Source organism: Lipomyces chichibuensis (assembly GCF_038497645.1).
Source record: "Lipomyces chichibuensis strain CBS 12929 unplaced genomic scaffold V1513scaffold_8, whole genome shotgun sequence".
NCBI lineage: Eukaryota > Fungi > Ascomycota > Lipomycetes > Lipomycetales > Lipomycetaceae > Lipomyces > Lipomyces chichibuensis.
In genome coordinates this window covers 16436-43387 of record NW_027117460.1, presented here as the reverse complement: position 1 = coordinate 43387, position 26952 = coordinate 16436, and the positions used below count along the sequence as shown (strand labels likewise).

Here is a 26952-nt window from a genome sequence, read left to right as displayed (position 1 = left end):
CACCCAATAGCATGTCGGGATGGCCAACACTGGGCAGGTCTAATGATACCAAATTAATCATTTCTCAAGAAAATACCAGAAACTCATCTCACGGTGTCCCAAATTCAGAGTAGCTCAACCGCCAATTCGGCCGCTTCCCGAATTTTGCATTCTCGCACTCCATCACGCTCGTACAAACTCGCCCTTTTCCACCCAAATCAATTACCGTTTACTCATCCACGGCAATTGCATCATTGCAGGTATCCATAATGTCGTCTTTGAGAGCTAGCGTGCGTCCTGTCGTCCAGGCCGCTAGGGCCTCGTCCTACCGGTGAGTTACGCTGTTTTTCGATCCTGGTACGAGGAAGTGTGGCGGATTAGGAACAGGTCATTTTGTCGGAAATATTGTTCTATCGTTGAATTATTGTTGTCCGGATGTAATTGCATTGTGCGGATCAAATGGTAACTAATACGAATCTATGTCCAGGTCCATAGCTCCCGCAAACACTTATGCTACCCTTCGTGAGATTGAATCTCGATTGAAGTCTATCAAGAACATCGAGAAAATCACCAACACCATGAAGATTGTCGCTTCGACCAAGCTTTCTCGTGCACAACGTGCTATGTTCGACTCCCGTGCGTATGGTGAAACATCTGATGAGATTTTCAAGAAGGCCGCTACTCAGCCTGCCACTGAGGGCAACAAGCTCATCATCGTCTCCTCTTCCGACAAGGGACTTTGCGGTGGTATCCACTCTCAGATCTCCAAGGCCGTCCGTGCTAAGCTCGCTCTAGAGCCTGAAGCTGATCTCGTTATCCTCGGTGATAAGGCAAAGACCCAACTTGCCCGCTCCTACGCTAGCAATATCGTCCTAAGCTTTAACCAGGTAGGCAAGGAGATCCCTACCTTCGCCGAGGCTCAGACCGTTGCCGACAAAATCTTCAAGCTCGGCAAGAAGTACGACTCGATTGAGATTTTCTACAACAAATTCAAGTCCGGTATCTCCTTCGAGCCTACCTCCGTGCCAGCTTTCACCGAGGAGAGCCTCAAGAGCTCACCCAACTTCTCCGCCTATGACATCGAGGAGGATCTAGCTGAGGACTTGACCGAGTTCGCTCTCGCCAACGCCATTTACTGGGCTCTTGCCGAGGGCCATGCCTGCGAGCAGAGTGCTCGACGATCTGCTATGGATAACGCTTCCAAGAATGCTGGTGACATGATTGGTAGATACTCTATCTTGTATAACCGTACCAGACAGGCTGTCATTACCAACGAGTTGGTCGATATCATTACTGGTGCTTCCAGTTTGCAGTAGACAAGGGGTACAAGCGCGTGATCTTATCGTGTATTGTTTATACTTATACAATCATAATGCTAAATTAGGTGTTGGATGCATTAGCGCATGCCGTGCGTTATTGGAAATGTTGGTTACCGATAATAGAATTATTCTATGAAAGTATTTTTTAGTCAAGACTTTTTTTTGTTTCACAAGGGGCTTTATCCCTCTTACTTACCCTGGTGTCCTCATGGATGTAGAACAGCAGTTTTCCGTAATTTATATTTTTTTTGCCACAGTGGCTACAGGCATCTGATATAGCACGAGGTAAAATACCTGCTACTATATGAAGTGGATGTGTAACAGCAAAAGACTACAGTCCCTCCGCAAAACTATTGGCTGAGCAAGGAAATAAATTATTAATTCAATGAAAAATATATAGTATATACAACATATATAGCCCGTAAATCTCACTTGCACTCATGCGCAAGGATATAATCCATTCCATAGTTAAGAGCCTGGAAGTGGCCGCCTTCAGGACCCTCTGGGAAAATGAACTCAGCGTCCGCACCAGCAGCCTTCAACCTTCTGACCAAATCTCGGCTACCGGAAATTGGGGTCAAGTGATCAGATTCTCGGTGGATAATGACGACCTTCTGGCCTTCGATTCCCTTCTGATGAACAATGTCGCCAACTACAGGCCAAGGATTTGTCGACACCCGGCCGAAGATCTCCATGCACGATTGCAAATATCCCGTAATACCTTGTCTGTACGCTTCGTAGTTAACATTTTGCCAACCTTTAGCTTCAACGGGGTTCTCGGAAAGGAAAATAGCATCGCCCTCTGAGCTAAAATTCTTCATGTTATCAATAATGTTGGAGCAGTCGACGATTTTGTCAGCTCTCAAAATCATGTCGAACGTTGTATAGCGCGGAAAGTTCTGTGTCCACCAGTTTGTCGATTTCGAGCCAGGAGCAAGATCATCCCAGTTGATCTTGTCGTCAAGGTAAGTCGCAGGTCCAAGGCAGTACGTGGCACGGATTTTTTCTGGGTGTGTGAACATAATACCAAGAACGTGGGGCCCGCCGGCAGAGAATCCGCAGAGAATAACCTTTTCGGAGATTTCAAGATGATCCAAAAGTTCGTAGACGTCACTGATAGCCGTTTCCATAATTGTCTTTCCGGAGATAGGGAGTGAGGTGAAGCCGATTCCTGGACGGTCCATGGCGAGAACGCGAATGTCTTTGCCCTTGATATTGGGACCGACGGGGAGAATTCTGCTGCCCGGCAGACCGTGCTGGTAGATCACAATGTTCTTGGACACGGGAGATCCGTATTCAGCCCATGAGATAGTGCGGCAAGTGGACGGGGACAGGAAGGTGTGTTCAGAGAGAGCATAGTCTGGATAGGAAACCGTTGGCGGGTTGGAGCGAGGAGGAGTCTTCTTGTGCTTGCGATGGGTAACAGCAATGCTGGCGACGTACGTAGCGGCACCGGCAGCGAGAATACCAGCGACAATGGTTCGGAGGATAGGCGTGCTGATTCCCATCGTGTCTATGATGTCGGATTGGGCAAGGATATAGACAAAGGGTTTATTGATACAATTGAGATGAGTAGTGGCCACAGTGTGGCTGCAAGTGTGGCGCATACTAATTCCAAACAACCCCAGGTATGGCCCTGATTAAATACGTGCCGAGTCCACAAGAGATTGATGGACCATCCTCTGTAAATTATTACTACTTGACGTCCCAAGATCTCGACTCTTATTGATATCTCTCACAGAGCAGAATTTCTAATAATAAAAACGGAGCGACCACGTACTCGGACAAATAGAAAGTGCAGACTTCTCGGTATAAGCTATAAACGAGTAATCTTACCGTGAGGTTATCTCGGTGATCGTGTCATTGTAATGTTTGAACGGTCTCCATGACCCAATTTAGTGCGCAATTCCAGTCGGATACAATTCAGTAACATTCCATCAGGCAAATTAAACCACCGGGGTTGGAGTTTTTCAATCACCGCCAGCCGCACAGTCAAAGGCCGGAGAGACTTTTCGGTTACGGCCGCCATTTGTTCGAGATTTATCATATTACCCGTTTTTATATAAATATATTAATATTTAACTACTTCAAATATACATTGAGGTTGGTAGACATTAATAAATATTATATACGAGATCCATTATTCGTCCTAAGTTTCGGTGAAGTCCATTTGCATTAGACGCTACCAAACCCTGAATTTGGACTTATACGAATAAAATGCCGAAATCTGGTAATCCCGCCCCTGGATGCCATTGGCCGAGTCGCAAACAAACCATGTTTCCGGCATCAGTCGCACACTAGTATCATCGGCAACCATACCACGTGTGCAAAAAGATCTAGCGGACAGTCTTTGGCTGAATATATCAACACTTGTTGGCGGTTTACTTTCGTGACGGTTATTGTTGCGATTGTAGGGGATTGTGTTGTGGGCCAAGTGTCCCTGCGTCCTACGTTCGGCTTGAACTCTCGAGGTTTCGACGCAGTTGCAATATATATTAAAAGACGGAGGTTGATAACGATCTCTAAGCGCACGCCGCCGTGCGCCTATCAATTGCGCCAATTTAGCGAGGGCGTGACGCCAAGCTTCGATAGTCATGAAACCTGGTTCATCTGGCGGAATCGATAAGCCCAAAGTAAAGCAGTCCAAAAGCAGAAACGGTACGCTATTCATATTGCTTGGTAGATCTATTATTAACTTAACAGGTTGTGTGACTTGTAAGGCGAAGCGGCTAAAATGTGATGAAACTAAACCGACTTGTCTACAATGTAGGCTGTTGTCTTTGTACTATTGTGACTCGGAAGGTTAACATGCATAGGCCAAAACAGAAATGTTGAATGCGGAGGCTACCGAAAGGACTTCAAATGGCGTGTATTCGAAGAGTCATCGATTATCAAGCGCCGACAGAAGCCGCTAGTAGAGCCAACTTCGTCAACTTCCACTGTGTCAACAAGATCAACTTCACCGGAGGCCATCACAGGGACCGTTCAACATGCGCCTGCTGAAACAGTTTCAATAGTTCAAGTCACCGGCTTACAAGAGCTAATACAAGAATCTGAGCAAGTTTCGGCAACACCGGACGTGTCAGTGGCCATTACATCGCCCTCCTCAGATTCACTTTTCGAAGTATCCGAAGGTTATGTGCCGCCGTCGACGCCGTTACTGCCAATCGGTATGTCCCCGATGGACTTCGTACAGATGGAATACGCACCAGCGCTCAATCAAGGACCGTTCAATGACGAGCCAGCATCGTCGATCGCACTTGTCAATAATACTTGGAATATGTTCACGCCAACCATAATCCTACCACCTGACGACGAAGAAGACACAGTGCGCTTGCATACAATTGATCCATCCGGTCCTGTAGACGAGTCCTCGTTGATGATGATCTCCGCTCTTCCATCACTCGATCCTCAAACACGGACAGCGTTATTCTTTCACACTTCGACATGCGGAGTTATGTCAATCAAAGATACGCCGTCGGATAATCCATGGCGATCGCTTTTCTGGCCTTTATCACACACTCATGCGGCGCTATACCACGGCATTGCGGCTATGGCCAATTTCCATGCCGCAGCAACGCATCCAGTATTCCGGATTGAGGGGGTAGATCATATGCGTATCGCAATCCGTGAGTTAGTCCACGGTTTAAATAATAACATGCCAACTGACGTCGCACTGGCAACAACACTCACACTCGCATTTGCGGAAGCTTGGGATCAACATATTTCAACAGGTATAGCACATTTGCGTGGTGCAAAGATCCTAATTCGACAATTTGTAACGAGCAGACGCGTCTTGCCGTCGTCAGTGCAACAATCGCCTTCCGAGCAAGCGCGACTATCGCGTTTCAAGACTTTATACAAAGTATGGATGTATATCGCTGTTATCGCTAAGCTTACATCAGACGATGAAAACGAGACCGGAGGTCCTGTGGAAATGCAAGACGAGCACGACATTTTTGCGCGTGATGGGTACGACGAGGTGGTTGATCCCTTGATGGGCTGCGCACAAAGTCTGTTCCCAATTATTGGTAAAGTTGCATCGCTGGTTCGACACGTGAGGTTGTCTGGCCGCGACGATATCTACGTCGCCGGGGCTATCGCGCTGAAGAAAGAATTGGAGAATTGGATGCCGTCACCCACGGCGCCGTATATTGCCTGCGATGATCCTGCATTCGACAGCTCATCGTGCATTGCAACTGCACATGCGTATAGACTAGCGACTCTGCTTTATTTGTATCAATGTGTGCCGTCTCTTGCAGGCCATTGCACAGACAGTCAGTTGAGTTCTAGTGCGAGCATTCCATCTGACGGGGATGTGATTGCCATGCAGGAAAGGCCAACGACGCATATAGCTGGGAAGCTTCTCCAATTACTTGTTTCTGTGCCGACAAGCTCGCGAACTTGTGTCGTACATATATTCCCTCTCCTGTCAGCAGCATGCGAAGTCGACTTGGAGCCTATGCGTGAAATCGCGCGGCAGCGATGGGTTGAATTGTCACGGTTGCTGCACATGGGCAATGTCGATCGTGCATTCGATGTCGTGGAAGAAGTGTGGCGGCGGAAAAAGGTGTTGAATGGTGAATGGAAGTGTAAAGTAGGATTTACTCATTGGAGTAGCGTAATGAGAGAATGGGGTTGGGAAGTTTTACTTGGTTGAATAGAAAATAAACCATTAGAAATGGCAGAGGAGTGAGGAATCATTGTTACATCTTGGAAATTTTTGGATGGCATGGCGGGCGCTATGGATATGCATTTGATAATTGTAATTTGGTAACATATTGAATGTACACGGGATATTTATTTGATAACTGTATTGGATTACGATACTGACACAGCGTAGTTTACACAAATTGCGCGTCCCTACAAGCCTCTGCTGCACGTTACTTTTTCGGTCGATCAATACACAATCTCATCCTTCCACTCAGTAAGAATAATAATGCGAACACGGCTAAAGCTCGTCCTTCCCCCACCCCGACTCTTAACTCTCGACGCATTCGGCACAATCTACAGCCCACGTCCATCCGTACCAGATCAATACTCACAAATATATTCCCAGCATTTCCCGACGCATGGGCCGCTTCCACCGGCTCGTATCTCCAGTTCGTTCGGCCAAGCTTACAAAGCCCGCGTGCAATCCCACCCGAATTACTTTGGCGGCGAAAAGGAATGGTGGACGGATGTTATAAGAGCCACATTCACTATTGCGGCCGCAGAGGCGTTTACGGAGATTTCTGCGGCGGCGCAGGTATCTAGTCTTGCGAGGGAGGTGTTTGTCAATGATTTATACGAGCATTTTAATTCCGGACGGGCGTACATGTTAATGCCGGATATCACTGACTTTCTGGACTCGATACATCGCGTGATGAGGGTCGGCATTTTGTCGAATTCGGACTCGCGATGTCGTGTCGTACTGCGCGAGTTGGGTGTTCTTGCGTCTCAAAGAGACGACTTGACGATGGGTCAGCGCACTGTTGGCGATCAACATGGTAAGAGCGGGAATGGGTGGGTTGAGCGTGATCAGGATGTTGTTTTATCCTGTGAGGTCGGGGTGGAGAAGCCAGATGCTAGGATGTTCGAGGCTGCCGTCGAGAAGCTACTTGGTGGTGCCGGCGCTACAGACCCTGTGTCGCCAGAGGACGAACCTTTTGCTGTGGCCAAGAGTGTACGGTATTGGCATGTGGGAGACGATGTCGAGAATGATGTGCTACCGCTTGTCGATTCATCTAACGCATTGAAATTACGGGCCTGGGGCGCTGTGTATCTGAAGAGATCGGGAGACTATGGTGTTAGTAATGCTGGTGGCGACGTTCGTTTGACGCATGGAGGCCGAGTGATTGAAGTGACTGATTTACGTGATTTGATTGGATTATGGGACGACGGTGTCGGCGTTATTGTAGAATAGTGTAATTGTTTCAATAATTGCATGTTTACATAACAACCAGCAGGCAACCAAAATCAATCAAAAAGGCTAATATAATGCAACACGATATAATTAAGTCACTTGCATTGTACCATGACTCAATTATAATCCTGCATCAACAATAACTGTCTCACACAAATTCAGACTGAGTCGACCAACAGATATTTATTTGAATGTTCTCATCAGATTCGAGTCGCGCGTCTTCCACCATTAGATGTAGCATTGCCGGGCCCCTAATGGTTCATCAAGTCGCGGAACGGTACCAAATAAATCATTAGCACGAGATGGTTCCATTGAGGTACTACAGTCACCGCCTATCTCATTTTAGGATCAGCTAGCCAAGCCATAAACTCGACTAAACTCCCAATGTAAGTCCGAAGAATTAATCGATATCATTAGAGATGGCAACACTTGGAGTTCAACTCCAACTTGGAAGCGCTCAAGCCCAGTCAAACTCGAAATCACTTGCTCGAATCCCACGAGAAGCCAAGCGAAGGCCAGCGGTCGCTTGGGTTGATTTTTGAAGTCAAGCGAAGTCTTACTGGCAAACCAAATCCGAGTGTGCGTGCCCCGTGTACAGATTGGGCGAGGGGGTGATATTAATTACGTCACATTTATCGGGAACTACATTGAGCCGCATGGATAAGCTCTGATAAGTGACGACAGAGACGCGACAACGCAATTTTCAGTACGATAATATCAGGAATTGGTGACGAACAAGGGCCATGCTGGCGTCGTCGATTGTGAGTTAGCGCGGGTATGAATTTATGCATAATAAGACCGAAGAACTATTTCGAGTCATACACATGACACTATATATACATACAAAAACCTACAAGTCCATATTAACTTTGAATTAAATTTTGTCCATCCACCACCAAACAAACTCCCATGTATTTTTAGACGGAATAATGAAACTGTTTACTGTGGAAGGACCTTGTCAGCAGGGAGAGTAGTGAGACGAAGGTATGGCTTGACAGCTCTGTAGCCAGGGAAGAGCTTGTCGGCGTCCGCATTGGAGACAGAAGCAGCGACAACCACGTCATCACCGGGAACCCAGTTGATAGGGGTGGCGACCTTGTACTTGTCGGTTGCCTGGAGTGAGTCGATGACACGAAGGACCTCTTGTGTGTTGCGTCCAGTGGAAGCGGGGTAGGTGAGGATGAGACGGATAGTCTTCTTCGAATCGATGATAAAGACTGATCGGATAGTTAGAGGGAGACCCTTGCCATCACGGTTGGTGACATCCTGGTAGTCCAACATGTCATAGAGATAAGAGATTTGACGGTCGGCGTCAGCGATAATAGGGAACGAAAGGCTGGAACCGGCGACCTCATCGATATCCTTGATCCACTCCTCATGAGACTGGAGGGAGTTGGCAGACAGACCGATCAACTTGACGTTGCGCTTTGTGAACTCGCCCTCGAGCTTGGCGAAAGCACCGAGTTCAGTTGTGCAGACCGGGGTGAAGTCATCGGGGTGGGAGAAAAGGATGACCCAGCCGTCACCGATGTACTCGTGGAAGTCGATCTCACCTTTTGTGGTGGTGGCCTTGAAGTTAGGGGCTATTAGATTGTTGGTTAGTTGGAAGTTCAAATTGAAATATCAGGACTATTAAGATCAAGACAAGTCTTGTGGTCCAATTAAAAAGTTTTCAAAGTAGGAAAGGAAGAAATGTATTACCCTTGGATCCGAGACGGAGACGAGGAGCTTCAGGAGCAGACATTATGAATTAAATTGATGTATGAGGTGAGTAGCGAACAGAGAGTAATGATTTAGGAGTAAAAAGTACAGCTTGCAGGTGGAGCGATATATGTATGTATATATATATATAAGCTAAATTGCCAGTCCCACAAAATTTTTCCCCCCCTCGAGCCTTGTGATAGTGGAATGTCGATTTGTCTTCGCTACTTAGTCAAAAAAAAGCCCGTTTACGAGATCCACGCTTTCGATGGTGAATGGCATCCGCCTTGCCTCTTGAGGCTTAGTGCCGATTGCGTGCTCTTGATTATGAAGTGGCGGTGCTCTAGATGGTCACGCTTAATTGGCTGACAAGCCGCTTGCTGTGCCACAAATGCCAATAAGCTGAGCCTGAACGTGGCTTTTGCTCATTCAGTAAGTTGCTCACGCCAGTTAAAAATTATGGCGTGCTCGCTTTCTGCTGCACATCGAAGGCTCCAGAACTTATTGTTCAAAATCTCTGTCCAAGGTCTCGGCAAAGGTTCCCGTGACAATTCTGAAATTGTTGGCGTTGTGGCAGAGCTTACTAATCAGTGTGGCTTTCTGCGGCGGTGCACAGCAGGAATTTTAATTTATCCAGTTACTGTCTCCCAGTGACATAACTGACAATCATTTCTCTATTCAATTATTATTAATTGTCCGCGTTGGTCTTTAAAGTCACCTCGGGGAAACTGGCCAGTGATTAATAATATTCCCCGAATGTAAATTGTCATAATTTGCTAACACTTTCTATCTTCTTTCTGGTCCATTCGCTTGAAGTTTTTATGTTTCTCCCTATACACAACGTCTGGAGCTGCCCAGGCAAGTATAATATACAATTAATAATATTGATTGGGCTAGTGTGTCACCGATTCAATGGTTTCCCTTCCTGTTCTAGTATAAAGCAGGACTGATGAATGGGGTCGGTCGAACCCGCCGCCACGTATGCGGCTGATGAACAAGTAAAGAGCATCCGTGACATAATCATATAGACCCGATACAATCGGAAAATAGACTAGTAGGATATATTCTGTGGATTGTTCAAGGGTCTTGAATCATTTGTTTATGTATCCGTTGCTAACTATTTCATATGATGACAATGAGAGAGGGCCAGCAACAGCTATCGATCGACTTGAATTAGATTCTTCAAATGAATAGTTGCTGCCAGGCCATAGTCGAAGGAGCAATCAATATTTACACTATATAAACCTGCAATCAACAATGTGCTCTTCAGACCAAGCTGCAATACCTTCGCCATATCTGGCTGTGCGGCAGAACGACGTGTTCTTGGTCGAAGTACTGATGACAACCAGCACGACGAAGAACTTAGACTGCGATCCTCAGATCTAATCTCGTTCGCCTCGTACTCGACAGCAGAAAGCAGAGCCAAAGAACTCATCTATCTGACTGCGACATTTTATGCCATGTGGAGCTCCAAGATCAGCGGGAGCTCCAACAATGGAAAAAGAACGAGAGAAATCCCTTAATTTTAGACGGTGAGTCCAATCAGCCGCACGAATTGAGGCCCGTGTGGAGTTTGGCAAGCGTTGTCCCTGCCAAATGGTCGCAATCTATTTATTTTCAAGGTCCCTATACTTCACATCTACTTTTAGATACGCGGATTGTCGAAATTTCTAATGGCTCAGCGGAAACTGATTATTGATTGTGATCCTGGCGTACGTATTTCATTAGTTAAGCTCCTTCTGTGTCTAATCGTTCCGATCGAGCTTCATGCGTGCCTCCCAAGGATCAGTTTTTACTGACCGCTCTTCCAGATCGACGACGTACTCGCGCTTCTCCTGGCACTCAATACGCCAACATGTTCAGTTGCTCTAATATCCCTGTGCTTTGGCAACATCGGTGTCACGACATCCGTACGCAATGTGGTGGCGACGTTTCAAGTGCTGGAATCTGAGCGCCAGTATCGGAGTAAACACAAGCTGCCGCTCCTCCCCTATCACCTACATAATTCACCAGGCGATAATTCAACGTGGCCAATTGTTGCCTTGGGGTCCACTATTCCCCTATCTTCAAGGCGGACCGTTGGTGCAGAGTTCTTCCATGGGATTGATGGATTAGGGGGAGTCCATGAATCCGCACCACAGTTCTCGCCCAGCGAGACCTGCATTCTACCATTTTATGATCCCAAGTCACTTTCAGCAGATCAAGTGATTACGCGAGAGCAAGTTATACGGGATGCGAAAGGATACATCCCAACATCACGACAATCATGGCGTGAGATCCTTCGAATTCTGCGAGAAGAGCCGGAAGATACTGTCACTATTGTTGCGATCGCCCCGCTGTCCAATATCGCGCGAGCCGCACTAGAGGATCCTCCAACCTTCAGCCGTGTGAAGGAAGTAGTTTGTATGGGTGGGAACATTGACATTCCTGGCAACATGACCCCGTTCGCTGAATTCAATTTTTACGCCGATGTTGACGCTGCGGCAATTGTCCTTGCTACGACATCTCGAACCCCGAGTAGCACATTACCGCCCTCGTCAATCGCGATAGCAACATCCTTCCGTGGAGTCGAAGACGGCAGCGAATACAACCCAGTGAAATTTTACTTATTCCCACTAGACGTAACGTCCCGACACCGACTACGCAAGCAATGGTTTGTCGAACGCTGCGCGGGCTGGCTAGATAAAACAAGCATTGCAACTCTTCATCCAGGGGAATCGCCGCTTGCCACATGGATGACAGTATGGCTCGGTGCAGCTTTTGGGAAAATGGAGGATTTGATTACACTTGATGGCAGTTCACGCCATTATGCCGCTGACCAGGCAGATGGAGTCAATGGCGCGTACATAGAAATGCATGATCCACTCACAATGTATTTTGCAATTGTGAGCGACGAAGAGAGGGCCGCGTCGTTTAACGTTGCAGAGAATATGGATATCAGGATCGAGACCGTTGGACAGTGGAGCTGGGGAATGTGTGTCCTCGATCGTCGTGGGATTGCGAAGCGGCATCCACATGAACCCCGACCTTCGAGGGATGATGACGAGTGGCTTGATAATACAAAAGGGAACAGAGTGAATCTAGTCGTAGAAGGGCCAGGGTCACAAACCTTCGGAACAAAGCTGCTAGATAGAGTGCTTGGTGATCTAGAAGCTCGGTAAATACTTTCTGTGTATATTATATATTCTGATCCTTATTGTATGCATATTTATTCATCAATAGAATTATATCTGCATATACATTTTAAATGTCAAAACACAAACACGCTATGTAACAAACCACAAATACGTAAACACATCTCAAAATACTTTAATATATTAGACAGGAGATCAAATCGTATCATCACCGATTACTTATACACAAACAATTTGACCATTTTCCTCTATGAACAATTAGCCAACTTATAACTCGGTATCAGTCTCGTATTCGAACGGTTCCGGAACCAAAGCCTCGTCTTCTTCATCCTGTTCCTCCAGCGGCAAATTTCTTTCCCGGACAGTCTTAATGAATGGAGTCTTGACACGGAGACCCATGCTATCTCGAACAACAAGAATTCCACCAGACGATCGGAACTTCTTCACCGGAGTGAATCGTTCGTCTCTAGAAAATGAAATGTACTTGAGTTGAGCAGGTAAAACCCGGGACATATTCTGAACCTTATACCCTTTGATATCTTGCTTGTCTTCAATCTCATCCTCCGCAATCTCCTCATCGTATTCCTCTTCATCGTCTTCCGCAACCTCGTCTTCCTGCTCCTTCTCTGCACCGTCGACTTCCATTTTGGAAGGCTCTTCTTCGGCTTCGGTCGCAGTGGGCTCTTTCTCGTCGACCTCCATCTCCATCTCCGCCTCGGCCTTCTCCTTCTCCGACTTCTTAGCCCGTGCTTTAGCCCGAGCAGTAGTAGATAAAACCGCAGTAGCAATCTTCTCCGGCGCCTTACTAGTCTGCTCTTCAGTCTTTGGCGGATAGTCGAACTTCGACGACTTGGCATTGCAAAAGAACGAAAATTCGGGAATCTTGAGATCCGACCGAACTCCAATGATCGCTGTCGGTGTGAAACTCAATGACAGGAAACACGTCAACGGGAACCAGTACCAAAACTGCAAAAATAGGGCAACACCAACAATAGCCTTCATGTTAAGCGTACCGGTCTGTCGGTTCTCCAGGCTAATGGTAACATTTCGACCTCCAGCATCGATGATACCTTGTGCCAGAGCTGCACCAAACTTCGCCATAGCATCCTCGTGCTTTTCGGAGATGATCTTAGCAAATGTCTTTCGGACTGATGTAACCTTGGGCGTGGTTTTCTCGTTCTGCTGAATGTAAATCATGGCGAGTGAGATCAAGGCGCCTTGACGGACAAAGTCAGTGGGATCCTTGAGCATAGGCTCAAGAAGCTCAATAGCCTCAGACAGACCGGTTCCAGCACATGAAATACCTAGTGCCATGGCGGCACCGTACCGAACGTGGGGATTGTAACTTTCTGAAAGTAGTTCGACCATCCGTGGGACTGCAGTGGGGTTACGGAAAAGAATGAAGCCAAGAGACATAACAGACGCTCTTCGGACATCATCACTGACATCTGAAACAGCAACGTGCAGTAATCGCTTAATCGCTGTATTGTTTCCTGTGCCACAGTAAGCAAGAGCAACGGTGAAAATACCGCCGTACCGGAGGATAGGATCTTGTTCGTCAAGGAGCTGATCAATCAACGCATCAGCTGCCTCTTCCTTGCCGTACATGAGTAGTGCAATACCAACTGCCAATCCCCGAATAATCTTCTCGTGCTGAGTCTCATGTGCATACTGAAGCATTTCCTCAAGCGCCTTCTCGCTTCCTGATCCCAACATGACCAAGCCCATCGCAAGACCAGCAGCCTCACCAGCGACAGCTGAGTCGGAAAATAGGATATTCTTAAGCTCCTCATAGATATCGTCGTCGCAAGTAGCCATACCAGCTACACCCACACCAAGAGCAGCACCATGTTGAACGACTTCACCCTCTTGACCTCCACTGCTGCTACCTTCCCGAGTGTACTTACGAAGGAAATCTAGCACATCTTTACCGTGACCAGCAAAAACTAGTCCAAGAGCATACAAGCTACCACCTTGAGAGTACTTCGAGCCACCAGCTTGAGAGGCCGAATCTCCTGGGAGATATGGTCGTAAGAGATTCATTCCTTGCGACAGGTTACCCTTGTGTATAACACCAAGAGCAGCAGTAGCCGAGAATTTACTCCAATTCATAGCCCTTGATAGCCACTCAAGGTTGTCTCTGAAAAACCCATCAGCTGTTGTACCGGCGTGGAGAAAAGCGTTCTCAAAAGTGACGGCGTTGTGGAAAATTGAATTTCTCGCTTCAAGAGTCTCTTTGGTCTTGTTAAGAATCAAAAGATCAGTCTTGTTGTTATCGTAAAGAAAAGTAAGCTCGACGTCTAGTGTCGGCACGCCGCTGAGGATTTTGAGGGCCTGCGAGGTTCCGGGGGTGGCCGATCCTTCAACCATCTGGACAACCTTAGCGAGGAATTCCTGAGAGGTCGAAGAGACTAAATCGAAAGCAATCTGATACGCGATAAGAAGCGACGTTTCCGTATTTTCGGTCAATAGGTCCAAAATATGTTGTCCGGCCTTATCGGCGGCATTCAAGTGCACGAGCATCTTGGCGACTGTGAAATAATCTGGGTTGTGAAGTCTTTCGACGAGCTCCACCATTCTGTGAAGAACCTATTCATATATTAGTCAGAGTGAATATACTAGAAAGAAGCGGCGAGTAGCATACTTCATCACGCCATCGCTTATTTGCAACCAGAGCCATAGAAGCTTCAAAGACATAATTTATCAATTCAGGTCCTGCAGCCTCTGATTTCTTTGCTTGATCATCGACGCCATTGACGCCGTCCGATAACAACCGCTTGTCACTTTTAATTTTGCCGTTCGTCAAACCTCCTCGGAATGCGTGATTAATGCACGCTTCAATGGTGTCCAACCGTCGAGCTTCCAATGCCACTCCGATTGCCTTATTAACCAACGTTAATTTCTCGCGCATGAAGCGAGCAATATTCACATACATGTTTGTGTTCTCCTTCTTCAATGCATCGAGTGAACATCCGTTCGACGACGTCGACGAGATTAGGATCCGGCGCGACTTCGGCCTGATCCTTGAGCGGGGCATCGAATGCCTCTTGAGAACTTCGAATATACGAATCGATACATTTCGCTATAGCTCGTTAGATTTATAAAACAAATCCTCATCTGAAATTGAACAGGAACACATACACACTATTGTCTCCACATATTCTGTCTTTAGTGACAAATCAAATAGATCGCCGGCCGCTAACGCAAATTGCATGGACTGATCGAATTCTGCCAAGTTATAGTAGACCTGGTGCCAAATGGATGTTAATTCGACCATCGATCAAGTAACTATGTCCTTTAGATCGATACACACCTTTGAAGCCACCAGCGCCGCCAGCTTGGACTGTGGAAACTTGTCATCCTCATAAAGCTCTTCACTATACCCAATAAATCATCATGTTAGCATTTAGATCCAATAGATTTGTATAGTCGCCGGTCTGATTACGCGTACATTTTGGTCACATAATCCGCAATCTCTGCCCAAAACTCGTCGGCGAGCTGATTGAGGTTCTCGAGCGCATACACCTGCAAGCTTTGATCTGGCTCGTCCAGCAGTGCCAACAGCGAAGTGGCAGAAGTGAGCGTGGCCATTACAACAATATTTTACAAGTCTGGCCTATTAGCTTGCGACACGTAAGAATGTGATGTGATGGATGCGCTGTTGGAGTTGGTGATGCGTGCAGGGTGATAATTCGAAGTATGAAGAAGATGGATTAGCCCACTCGACGTTAACGTTCTCCTCCGCGCTTCTCGGGACATCGCGTGCCAAACTCGCTGACTGACTAGTAGCAACAACCTGGGACACAATTTTTGCAAACTGTAACTAATATGCTTCTACCTAGATTTTGTTAACAATTCTACTGATATAATTTTTCGCTGTTGGATCTGTCAGCACTGGATCGTAGTTGCCAGCAGATTCGGTGTTCTTGCCACCTCTGTTTCTACAGTCAGCATTTCCACTCTACGAAGCAGCGGGCAATCACGCTCTGTCTCCACTAAGATATAATATCAATTACGACATAGAATCGAGTACCTTTATTGTACGAATTGCACGTGCTTCTGTTGATTGGAGATTGGTCCAACCACTCTACAAATAGTTTACCGGTGGATTGCTTATTAGACGTTTAGCAGTCTACGGATGCGTCGACTGTAATGGCTTGCCTCGAATAAGTGATGCATTTCATACATTTCTGCGAGGTTTATGGTCGAAGAGAATGCAGGGACATTCCTGTTTTTTTCCCAGACCTGGCAGCTTAGCCACGGCACACTTTCCGTGACAAGATTCCTGATAGTGGATCCGATTGAACCACGTTCGTCGTCGGACAGCTACGCACGCAATATCTGATGTCGTCTAATATAAGGCTACGAAATACATGATTGCACTCCGCGATGTTCGTTCAACAAATGCCCAACCACAAATATATTGCCATCTTTGAGAGCCCGCTGCTACACCCGTTGACAGATCAATAGGCGATTTCCAAGAAACCCCGCTTGATTACAACGCCGTGTGATATAGACAAGGCAGTCACAATAAGCTAATCGGCCTTCACACAATCTTTGATGCTTTAGCCTGAATTCGTAAAGTCATGACAGTTCGCCGATCAAGTCTCCATGCAACTGGCCGATTGGCGTAAGTGTGAAGTGTTCGAGACTTGGTAACGCAAGTGCGCACTGCCTGCGCTGTTAAGTCAGGATGGCATCTCGTAGGTTGCTAGCCCGAATCCCAACTTGGGCATAGAGAATGTATTTCAGCCGGGTCGTTTCTACTCCGCACGTCTTGCTTGCCAGTTGTCTAAATAAATCTTTATGCCGCATGAAAGGTATATAGATCTAGGAATATCGAGCTCGGTCGGGCTGGGGAGTTGTCATCAATTCCTCTCAAGTATTTGGTCGGCGTTGAAAGTTAAGCTCGATCTACGCGTGCCTGAGTTTATCTTCAACGGGCCCGGAGTCGATTTGTTCCTTGGACACATTCGCCAGGATGAGACTAAATGTTTTAATTTCTGGCTGTCTTGCTCTATCGCAACTCGCGCTCGCCAGTGTTTCACTTAAGTTAAGGCAGCAGCTGTCCAAAGAGGCTGTTACGGACGATCCGATCCTGGACGGTGTCGAGTACAATGATCGAACCTGGACGTTAACGAACCGTGTACTCACTAAGAACAGGTTCCAACTTCAGCCATATGTTTCTAACGGATACATTGGTGCCCGTCTGCCGTTGGAAGGTACCGGCTACGTCCAGGACACTGTTGAGAGTGAGGACGGCAGCAGTGTCAATGGCGCCGAGCCGACGAATGGTTGGCCCCTGTTTTCGCCTCGGTTCACGGGAGCGTACATCGCCGGCTTTTGGGATTTGCAGCCAAATACCACAGCCACAAATTTCCCGGAGCTATTGAGGAGAGGCGGCGAGAGTGTTATTTCGACCGTGCCCATATGGTCTACGCTGTTAGTCACTGCTCACGGAGATACCTTCAACGTCAATTCTCCTTTAGGCAATGTGCACAACTATACGCAGTCGCTTTCCCTGAAGGACGGTATTGTCAGGACCAAACTAGAATGGCACCCTAATGGGAATGCGTCTCAAGCGATTTCTCTCGCGTACGAGGTCTTGGCCCATAGAGTGATTCCGACGTTGGCAATGGTTAAGCTGGAAATAGTGTCCGTCGATGATACCAATATCAAGCTCTCCGACATTCTCGACGGCGCGGGTTCGTTCCGGACGATATTTTTGGAGAAGAGCTACTCCTCGCATGACGCTACCGGGATGTGGACTGGTGTTCGTCCTTATGGTTTGACAAGTGTTGAGGCTTATGAATACTCACACCTTGAGTTCTCGGATTCGGCTGTGGTCAACATAAGCAGTCGACAAAAGTCTCCTATAGCGAACAAGAGTCCGGCAACGATATCGCAAGAGTTTGAGATTTCACTCGAAGCAGGCAAGCCGTTCTCTGTTTACAAGTTCGTCGGTATCGCCTCGTCGGATGCGTATAAGGACCCGAAGCGCGTAGCTGCATACACGGCGCGTATTGCGGCGTCAATTGGATATAGGCTGGCAAAGGCAGATCACAAGCTTGCCTGGCATAAGCTCTGGGAATCTGGTGACATTGTGTTTCCTGGTGACAAGGAGCTTCAGATTTCTATCCGAGCTTCGCTCTTCCACTTATTGAGTGCTCTGCGGTCGGGAGACGAGCCTTCCGGTCGAGGTGACAATTCAATCGCAGTTTCTGGACTCAGTTCGGACTCCTATGGAGGCTTGATAGTAAGTATTGAAATTGCGGAACGGACTGCATGATAGTTGCTGATCAATACAAGTTCTGGGACGCCGACACGTGGATGTATCCGGCGATGTCTGTTCTTCATCCCAAGTACGCGGCGAATGTCAACAACTTCCGGCAACGGATTCATAGCCAGTCGATTGAGAACGCGCAGTCATATAACCTCAGTGGTGCCATCTACTCGTGGACGTCTGGCCGTTTCGGCAACTGCACTGGCACCGGTCCTTGCGTTGATTACGAGTATCATATCAACGTCGATGTTGCTCAGGCTCATTGGAATCAATTTCTGTTATCGAATGATACGGACTGGTTGGAGGCGAAAGGATGGCCTATCATTCGTGACGCTGCGGAGATGTTTTCGTCGTATGTCGTCAAGAACGCATCAACGGGACCATACTACTACACATACAATATGACCGACCCTGACGAGTATGCGAATTTTGTCGATAACGGCGCGTTCACGAACGCAGGCATCTCCAAGCTTATGGGATGGGCGCGACGAGCCGCGGAGATTGTTGGACAGGACGCAAATCCGATGTGGGCAGATATTGAGGATAATATTTACATTCCGGTTAACGCGGACGTGAATCTGGTGTTGGAATTTTCGAATATGAACGGATCTGTGGAGATCAAGCAGGCGGACGTGGTTTTGCTTGACTATCCTCTCGAATATCACAGTTCGTGGCAGCAGAGTTTGAACAATCTGGAGTTTTATGCCTTGGCTCAGAGTGCAGATGGTCCAGCTATGGTACGCAGTGATTATTATGCAGTTGAGAGTTGTTCTAACACAAACTTTTAGACATGGGCGATTTTCGCGATCAGCTCTGCGGAGCTGAGTCCGGTCGGCTGCGCATCGTACACATACCTCCTGTACGCGTCGCAGCCGTACCTGCGTGCGCCGTTTTACCAGTTTTCGGAGCAAATGGACGACAACGTGACGACGAACGGCGGTACGAGGCCCGCGTTCCCGTTCTTGACGGGCCACGGCGGGTTTCTGCAGGTTCTGACACACGGATTCACGGGCTTCAGACCTCGCGAGGACGTGTTTTACCTGGATCCTTCACTGCCGCCGCAGATTGCGCAAGGGTACACCGTTAACGGGATGAAATGGCGGGACAGTGTTTTCGACGTGACGATTAAGCTTGACGAGACAGTTATACACCGTCGTCCCAAGGCGTCGTCGTCGTCGAGATCGCGGACTGGGGATTCGGATCTGGTGGAGTACCTTTCGTCGCAGTACGAGAAGCGGGGGCACGACGACGAGGGCTCGAGTGGGGAAAACAGGCCAGTCATAGTCCGGATCGGCGGCGGCGACGGAAAGGGCGATTACACGATATATGAAGGTGGTTTGCTCGTTGTGCCTACCCGCCGGGCTGATCTCAATGGAACGTTAGTGGCGGGCAATGTCGCGCAATGCCAGCCCGCCATTTCGAACGCGACATGGGCGAGCGGACATTTCCCGATCTCGGCCGTCGACGGATCGAATTCGACGTCCTGGCAGCCATCTACGCGGGACCCATCCGCGCTACTGGTCGATTTGGGCAAAACCAAGACAGTTTCTGGGGTGAGCCTAAACTGGGGTCGCACGCCTGCGCTGTCATTTTCCGTCGGGTACGCAGCCACCGACGTCGTCGACGATCGTCCGACGTTCGGCGGCGTGGATTTCGCGTGGCCTATCGTGCGGCAAAACGTGTCGATTTCCGCCGAATACAATGCCGCGACGGCGCTCGAGGTCAAGTTGTCCGTCGGGAACGTCACGACCGTGGCCCTATCTGAAGCCGTGCACACACGGTGGATAATGCTGGTCGTGGAAGGGTCGTATGACACGGGTGTGCGGTACGGCGATGTTGGGGCTACAGTTGCCGAGTTTGCTGTCATTGAGGGGTGAATATTGTGGGTTTTTTCGGTATTTTTTCTTTTTATGGCTCAGCATTGGTGTGGGATACATGATCTCTATGTATAGAATTTGATACAAAAACTTCCAATATCACGGGCAGCCAGTAGCGGCAAGTATAAAAGCTAAGCTAAGGGAATGATCCTGCACGGACCATCTGGGGCGGTAAAAATACATTAGCGTGGCTGCACGATACCAACGCCTAATAAAATAGAGACAAAGAAACTCCCAAACGACACCCATTTTTCAATAGTGAGCAATAATAACTCAAACAAAAAAAACTCCAACCAGACTAAATAGTGGTACAAAACATATCACGTGGACTCGTGCTTCTTCCGTCGCGGTAGGCCTTGTGGGTTCGGGGCCTTATCAGGAGGACCTGGCGCGTTCGCCATGTTCTCGTTTTCGTGGGGAATTACTTTGGAGAGTGAATTTTTGTCGTCTGATTGCGCGTTTCTTTCTTCTGCCTGCGCTGCTGCAGGCGCGTCCGGCTTTTGACCCGGACCAGGTTCATTCAATGCGGTCTTGGATGAGTCTGCAGCGGCTGCGGCGGCGTGGTCCGGCAACTTGGGCTCCTTCGCGGGAGCCTTAGGGGGTTTCTTTAACATATCGGCGACTGGCTTCGGCTGGGCAGGTGGTGGCTTCGATTTCGGCTTGGGATCGGCCTTGGGAGTCTTTACGACATTGATGGGCGGCGGAGGCGGGACGGGTTGAGCGGCGCCTGGCATGGCGCGGCCGTCGACGGGGTCGACTTTGTCGAGCCAATTGAGGACCATCATAATCTTGAGTAAATTTCCGCGGATGTCGGAGTGCTTGCCGTCGTGGATGGTGGTCTGCGTGGTTGCGTTGTAAGTGCCGAGGACATCAATGTCCTTGCCGCGGCATACGTCCGACATGCCGGTTTCGAAAAGGCTTAGGGCCTTGTGTCCGTGCCTGAGGACGTCGAGGTCGTACATGCTCGGTCCGGACGAGCCGGGGGTGACGAAGAGTTCGGCACGACGAGCACCTTTTGACATGCGCTCTGCGATTGTGCGCTGGATAGACGTCAGCCAGCCGCTCGTGGACTGGACATCGAGATTGTTGTCGTGGCCATGACCGTAGATGAGGGCGATTGGACTGTCGGTCGAGGCGCGAGCAAACACGTCGCCGAGATTTGACAACTCGGCCGCGGTGGGCGGGTAGGTGGAGATGACATGGTTCTGGACGTTCATGTTGTGGGGGTCGCACTTAAGGGAGTCGGGATCGAATTTGGCGACGTCGTCGGAGTTGAATATGCCTTGCACGCCGCACTTGAGGGTGTCGAACTGGCCTTGGCAGAAACAAACGTCGAGCTCGTCTTGGCGGAAGTTCCAGGCGGTGACGGCACCGAAGCCGAGGTCTTCACGCAGGAGGATGTGGAGGGCGCCGACGACGTGGCGCATCATGCTGTCGCCGATGAACAAGATTTTGTCGAAACGGGACACGATGTTGCAAATTTCGGAGCGATCATACCAGCGCATGTCACAACCGCGAGGCATGTATGGGGCGTCGAAACCGATGCGGCCGCCGCCAGACATGGCGTTCAAGACCGAGTCCTTTGTCTTGCAGAGGGGTTCGAAAGGACGATGGATTTCGAGCGCCGAGATCTTGCAAGTTTCCCTGTTTTTGAAGTGTGCGAATGTGTCAATCATGTCAAACGGACGGTCAGCGGGGTTCGGCAGCGGAAACTGCAAGGACGCGCCAGAGTAGGCGATTTGGCCGACCACGACATTTTGGGCTTGAGTGGATGCGGTGCCGAAGCTGTTTGGCTGGCGTTGAAGGCCGACCGTGTCGGGCGAGGGCGACGACTGTATCTTGTTGTTCTTTGGTGGTGGTGGTGGTGGTGGATGTGAGTGAGAGTTAGAGTGAGAGATAGAGAAGATGAGCAGGAGCACGACGGCGACGCCAAGGGTGAGCTTGATATTTGGTCGCGAGAGCATGCGACGGAGGGACTTTGAGGAGGGCCATGAGGAGCGACGCATATTAGAGAGAAGAGGTGACGATGGTTGAGAGAAGATGGACGAGATGGATGAGCGGGAGGAAGAGGGCGAGAGCCGCAGCGGACTCATGCTGGAAGGAATTAGGGAAACGATGTCGAGAACGAGGGGTGAATGTAAGTAAAAGCGAGAAGGGGAGTAAAATAAGCAAGAAGAAGGAGAGAAGGAGAGAAAGATACCAAAGAAGAAGAAGAAGAACGGGAGATTAGGTTTTAGTTAAACCGGGGGTAGTTAAACCATGCCGAAGACTCGCACTAAAAAACGCGTTTTTGTGCCTGCAGCAAGACAAAAGTCAAAAAATGTCAGCCGCCCTTTCTTAGCTTTGGCTGGTCAGCCTCAATGAACATATTGTGTGTAACGCTAAACTCCCCAAATTGTGGCGCCCGCCTAAACCGTCTCAGCCAAATTTTACTTTGCAGCGCCGCAATTAAACGGCTTCTATTTTAAATTGCATAAAAAGATCTACATCAGACCCGAATTATTTATAATCTTACCCAGAATTTATTATACCCGGACCCGCGCCGCTCCGGTGTCTGTGATTGATGAAATTAAAGTGGAGATATCGGTAACTTAACTTATCATTATATAATATTATCCGAAAAAGGCACCACAATTCACGGATCATATTATAATAATAAATAATAATTAATAAAAGTAATGATAATATGATCAAGCAAATCAACTCATTCGAACTTTTGAATACGTGCAATATCAACATTGCCAGCCCTGGCAGCCCAGCTTCAGCCCAGCTTCAGCCCAGCTTCAGCCCAGCTTCAAGCCAAGCTTCAAGCCCAAATGCCAGATGACGTCGGGCAAAAGACTCGGCTCATTCCGGAAGCAAATTAATTAACCAACTAGCTTTCGTGCCGACCTGCTGGATCCAAAGCATTGAGCATGTCTATGACTATGAATAATGTTACTTAACCTCGAAAGCCTCAACATTCGATTATTTTCACCAAGTGCCATTAATCAATTATGTACAGTTGTATGCTAAATACAACTTCTGCTTCCGAAATATCCCAAACTCCGAACTTGTTGTTCTATTCACTCTAACTGTGGCATCCTGTGTTTTGTTGTGATTCTTGTCGGGTATTATTACGATGCAGATACTTTTTTCTGCAGTCTGATCTGTCTATCGTGCAATTTAGAAATTGAAAAGCAGCAGAATTTGATCCATTTAACATATAGTTGGTCCAATACCCTGTCAGTCGTTGCTAATCTACAGGGAAATAAGTCACGATAGTAAACGCGGACCTGGCGGAGCGAACACATCGACAGCAACCCCTTGTTCATGTCGTGGCTATCTTTATTTAATCGAGAAATTGGTTGGATACTTGGAAGTGCCATTTTGGAAGGCACTCTATCGCACCATGTCGCATTTAGCCCATGTCCCTTGCCCCTATCAAGGCCACACTAACTCCTGACCCCTTAAACCCTGGCTATTTCCAACTTCCAATTTATTATAGACTTTCATCGCCAGTTTCTAGTATCAACTTATAGTGATCTTTATCCTCTGTCCATGTCTAGATATGCACACCACATGACAAGTCTCAGTATGGTAAGCATTTCCTCCTACGACTCCTTCGATACGTCTAATGACTTGCAGATCTTCCTACCAATTGTTACACTCCTGTTCGCAACGACAGCACTAGCTCAAACATATCCCACGTTCAACGCCAGCATCATAGACTCAAATACTCGTCTGCAATGGTGCCAGTCTGAGATCGCTACATGTCCCCTGATCTGTCTCGACGAGGGGTACAATGCGACTTCGAATTTATGTTATCCCGATAACCTGTACTATATCTGCCAGTGCTCGAATGGACACAGTCCGAACTTGACAGAGTATAGTCTTACCATCCCCTATTTCATTTGCCAAGAGCAAGTTACTGTACGTATGTCGCGACTGCAAATCGCCTCCTCACCACTCCTGCTAACGCTTAATAGCTATGTGCCGATAACTGCGGATCAGACAATACCTGCGTCTCTGCATGTCGCCAGAACAAGCAATGCGGAGCAACAAATCCTACCCGAGTAAATGTCACCTCCTCGTCCCCCGGTTCATCACCGACCACTGCCACTTTAGCCGCATCTTCGGCCGTCGCGTTCAACGGTTTTGGCACGACCGCGGTCCAGGGCGCGAGTCCGACCAAGAATGCTGCCGCCACCATGTTCGACAATAGGCTTGATGTTGCTGGCCAAAAGGCTGCCCTGTGGATGGTAGCAACTGTCATTGCTGGTGTGGCGGGCGGATTGGCATTGTAGTTTGCCTACGATTTTGTAATGACGAATTATATATGTTGTAATTTGGTGTTAGAAGTGGGCATGGATATACTTGTATTGTGGTAACTTATCGGCAGAATGCTATCTAGTCCGTAATGTCAGTTACCCCTGAATGACGATATCAAGAACCGCCCAACGAGGACAGCTGTCTGACAGCCGCTGCACAAACAGCAGCAACTAGATCGTCATAAAAAGCTGTTATTCCTTATATAATCTTATAAAGTCTTCTTCCGTTGTACGTCTCAAAGCGGCAATGCCAGGTAAATCAATTCACCCTCAATACGATTGGACTCGCCGATCGATTAAATTGATAGAGCTTGACGTTTTAATAACAGACGTACTCTCTAGGACTCTCACTCTGGCTCTCGCCTCCACCGTCAAGCCCGATTTACAACGCACTCGAATCACTTATCACCCAAATCTCAGACGACTTATTCGGCGGTGCGGCACCCAATTTCTCCCCGCATATCACCCTTACGAGTGATATCCCCCTTGATGCCGATCCGGCTGCGGTCGTAAAGTACGCAGCGTCCACGATCGAGGAAAAGTTGGAGATTGACGTTACCCACGTTGCCTACGGACCTTCGTATTTCAAGAAGATTTATCTACGGGTCACCAAGACGCCGGAACTAGTCCGACTGGCGGGCGAGTCACGACGCAAGTACGCATACACTGCCGTTGAAGATGCGGAGGTGACGGCCAGGGAATGGGAAGTTCATGAGTATGATCCGCATATCAGCTTGGTCTATTCCGACGAATGGCCCATTCACAAAGACAAGAAGATTGATATTGAAGCGAGACTGGAGACCTTGTTTGGTGAGGTGGGCAAGACTTGGCTTGGAGGGCGGATTTCGTTGGTTAAAACTATCGGGCCGGCTGACAAGTGGCCGGTTTTAGCTTATAAGGATTTGTGAAAAAGGAACAAGAAAATATTCTTGACTATAACTCGTACATCACTCTCCAAAAACTGCCGCTCTCGCTATGCGCTCATACCGTCGCAGTCTGCAGTTCACGAGACGACAACGCTAGCCCATTGCACAAGCACGCAATCATTTTGTCGCGGCGGATGGGACATTTTGCGTCAAAACATGATTTGCCGCACAGATACTAATCCTAGTCGTAAGCTCATTTCGGTCGATCCTCCTCCACCTGTCGAAGTAAGGAGTACGCCTGACGAGCTTGGTCGACGGCTTCGCGGGCGGCGACATCATACGGCCCGCGTTCGAGAACTAGTTTGATTGCTGCTTCCAAGTTCGCATTTCTGCAAAGTACAAATTAGTTAGAGCCACTACTTATCGCGTAAACACATACATTTGGTTGCTTGTCAGAAGAATTTTTTGCAATTCAGTAAGAATCTCTTGCTGTTCTTCCGTGAGCCTGGAAAACATTATGAGCACAACTGAGCCCCACCAAAGATCTGCCGCACTAACTCACTGCGAAGCTCGATCCTGAGGTCCGCTCATAGACGTTAATCCCAGTATGAACGAGGAGACTGATTGTGGCAACTCGCGTACCGGCTGAGATTAGACGTGCAAGGAGACGAATTGTTTCCTGAAACTGTCCCATGAAATGAGGTTCCGTCGAGGGGTTTGTGTCTCCCCTTGTTTACTTTTGCACGTTTCCAGCTAACAGCCAGCCCACCTTCGCCATTCCACAACGATGCACAGATATTTTTGTCCCCAATCAGATTTATCTGCTGCAAGCCTCTATTTTGCATCCCGCGGACTGTTGCATATTATTATTCTGTGTTTCTGAATCGCGAAAATTATTATTCGGTATACTGCCAGTTCTGTGCGACGCTGTTGTATCGGCAACCATCGCACAAGCTCAACGCGTCGTCTTCATTTATATATACCTTCTCTGTCCACTGTTTCTTGTGTTTGTTCTCTCCTCTCTGCCACTCTTCTTCTACATCCTTGCTATCCCGTGTCAGCAAAAAAAATGGGCTTTGGACGTACTCCTCTTACTGGCTCGACTATCAAGATCACTGCCGACGATGTCCGCAAATACGATCAAGAAAAACGCGAGCTCCTCTCCACATCCTCACCATCGTCGGCATCTTTGTCCTACCCTTCCTATCCTTCTTACTCCGGCTTTGGCTCAGCATCTGGCTCCCCAACTTCCAGTCGAGCAAATGGATACAAGCCTTCCGAATTTTATCCTCTCGGCCGCTCAAACCGTTAAGAATAACTAAGCTATCGCAGACATAGAGAACAAGGCTGTGGAATCCGATCACTTGCTATGCATATCTAGGACATATACATATATAAAGCTAAAATAGATGGTGTCTGCGGTTGTATATTCACCATCATGACTATTTTTATTTAAAAGTACGATATTCATTAGTGGCTTTGGCGAGTTAGCCGTATTTTCGGAATTGCTTGTATATATATATATATATTATCTTTGCCAGTAACGGGATGAAGGATAAGTTACCCTGTATTATAGCT

The 26952-nt window shown here is 48.1% G+C and overlaps 11 protein-coding genes across 11 annotated transcripts; 7 read left to right on the top strand and 4 right to left on the bottom strand.

The window, feature by feature from the left end:
* The first annotated feature begins 98 nt into the window (after positions 1 to 98).
* On the top strand, positions 99 to 1668 carry V1513DRAFT_440964 (ATPase, F1 complex, gamma subunit domain-containing protein). Its single transcript, XM_066897448.1, has one exon. The coding sequence runs from the start codon at positions 459 to 461 to the stop codon at positions 1293 to 1295; it is 837 nt and encodes a 278-aa protein (XP_066754599.1). The 5' UTR covers positions 99 to 458; the 3' UTR covers positions 1296 to 1668.
* On the bottom strand, positions 1656 to 3245 carry V1513DRAFT_440963 (Alpha/Beta hydrolase protein). Its single transcript, XM_066897447.1, has 2 exons — positions 3135 to 3245; positions 1656 to 2980 (listed from the first exon to the last, which is right to left on the bottom strand). Exon 2 carries the CDS (start codon positions 2903 to 2905, stop codon positions 1727 to 1729), a length of 1179 nt encoding a protein of 392 aa, XP_066754598.1. The 5' UTR covers positions 2906 to 2980; positions 3135 to 3245; the 3' UTR covers positions 1656 to 1726.
* Positions 3246 to 3892: 647 nt separating this feature from the next.
* Positions 3893 to 5958, top strand: V1513DRAFT_424110 (fungal-specific transcription factor domain-containing protein; the record flags this gene model as incomplete). The annotated part of the gene is made up of 3 exons (XM_066896068.1): positions 3893 to 3956; positions 4002 to 4064; positions 4115 to 5958. 3 exons carry the CDS (start codon positions 3893 to 3895, stop codon positions 5956 to 5958), a joined length of 1971 nt encoding a protein of 656 aa, XP_066754597.1.
* Positions 5959 to 6237: 279 nt separating this feature from the next.
* V1513DRAFT_457533 (uncharacterized protein) lies at positions 6238 to 7203 on the top strand (the record flags this gene model as incomplete). The annotated part of the gene is made up of 1 exon (XM_066899628.1): positions 6238 to 7203. One exon carries the CDS (start codon positions 6238 to 6240, stop codon positions 7201 to 7203), a length of 966 nt encoding a protein of 321 aa, XP_066754596.1.
* Positions 7204 to 7984: 781 nt separating this feature from the next.
* V1513DRAFT_440956 (thioredoxin-like protein) lies at positions 7985 to 9104 on the bottom strand. The gene is made up of 2 exons (XM_066897446.1): positions 8905 to 9104; positions 7985 to 8786 (listed from the first exon to the last, which is right to left on the bottom strand). Exons 1-2 carry the CDS (start codon positions 8945 to 8947, stop codon positions 8143 to 8145), a joined length of 687 nt encoding a protein of 228 aa, XP_066754595.1. The 5' UTR covers positions 8948 to 9104; the 3' UTR covers positions 7985 to 8142.
* A 1354-nt stretch (positions 9105 to 10458) lies between these two features.
* Positions 10459 to 12185, top strand: V1513DRAFT_308165 (Inosine/uridine-preferring nucleoside hydrolase domain-containing protein). The gene is made up of 2 exons (XM_066894650.1): positions 10459 to 10616; positions 10716 to 12185. Exons 1-2 carry the CDS (start codon positions 10578 to 10580, stop codon positions 12063 to 12065), a joined length of 1389 nt encoding a protein of 462 aa, XP_066754594.1. The 5' UTR covers positions 10459 to 10577; the 3' UTR covers positions 12066 to 12185.
* V1513DRAFT_397083 (armadillo-type protein) lies at positions 12088 to 15753 on the bottom strand. The gene is made up of 6 exons (XM_066895401.1): positions 15490 to 15753; positions 15352 to 15415; positions 15180 to 15285; positions 14972 to 15120; positions 14683 to 14919; positions 12088 to 14627 (listed from the first exon to the last, which is right to left on the bottom strand). The coding sequence occupies exons 1-6, from the start codon at positions 15627 to 15629 to the stop codon at positions 12306 to 12308; spliced, it is 3018 nt and encodes a 1005-aa protein (XP_066754593.1). The 5' UTR covers positions 15630 to 15753; the 3' UTR covers positions 12088 to 12305.
* A 1009-nt stretch (positions 15754 to 16762) lies between these two features.
* V1513DRAFT_440949 (glycosyl hydrolase family 65 central catalytic domain-containing protein) lies at positions 16763 to 20388 on the top strand. The gene is made up of 3 exons (XM_066897445.1): positions 16763 to 18294; positions 18348 to 19058; positions 19110 to 20388. Exons 1-3 carry the CDS (start codon positions 17020 to 17022, stop codon positions 20196 to 20198), a joined length of 3075 nt encoding a protein of 1024 aa, XP_066754592.1. The 5' UTR covers positions 16763 to 17019; the 3' UTR covers positions 20199 to 20388.
* Positions 20389 to 20454: 66 nt separating this feature from the next.
* On the bottom strand, positions 20455 to 22511 carry V1513DRAFT_440947 (uncharacterized protein). Its single transcript, XM_066897444.1, has one exon. It carries the CDS (start codon positions 22289 to 22291, stop codon positions 20519 to 20521), a length of 1773 nt encoding a protein of 590 aa, XP_066754591.1. The 5' UTR covers positions 22292 to 22511; the 3' UTR covers positions 20455 to 20518.
* Positions 22512 to 23774: 1263 nt separating this feature from the next.
* V1513DRAFT_376566 (uncharacterized protein) lies at positions 23775 to 24484 on the top strand (the record flags this gene model as incomplete). Its single annotated transcript, XM_066894930.1, has 2 exons — positions 23775 to 24110; positions 24167 to 24484. The coding sequence occupies 2 exons, from the start codon at positions 23775 to 23777 to the stop codon at positions 24482 to 24484; spliced, it is 654 nt and encodes a 217-aa protein (XP_066754590.1).
* Positions 24485 to 24639: 155 nt separating this feature from the next.
* V1513DRAFT_440943 (2',3'-cyclic-nucleotide 3'-phosphodiesterase) lies at positions 24640 to 25452 on the top strand. Its single transcript, XM_066897443.1, has 2 exons — positions 24640 to 24762; positions 24851 to 25452. The coding sequence occupies exons 1-2, from the start codon at positions 24756 to 24758 to the stop codon at positions 25414 to 25416; spliced, it is 573 nt and encodes a 190-aa protein (XP_066754589.1). The 5' UTR covers positions 24640 to 24755; the 3' UTR covers positions 25417 to 25452.
* The last annotated feature ends 1500 nt before the right edge of the window (positions 25453 to 26952 follow it).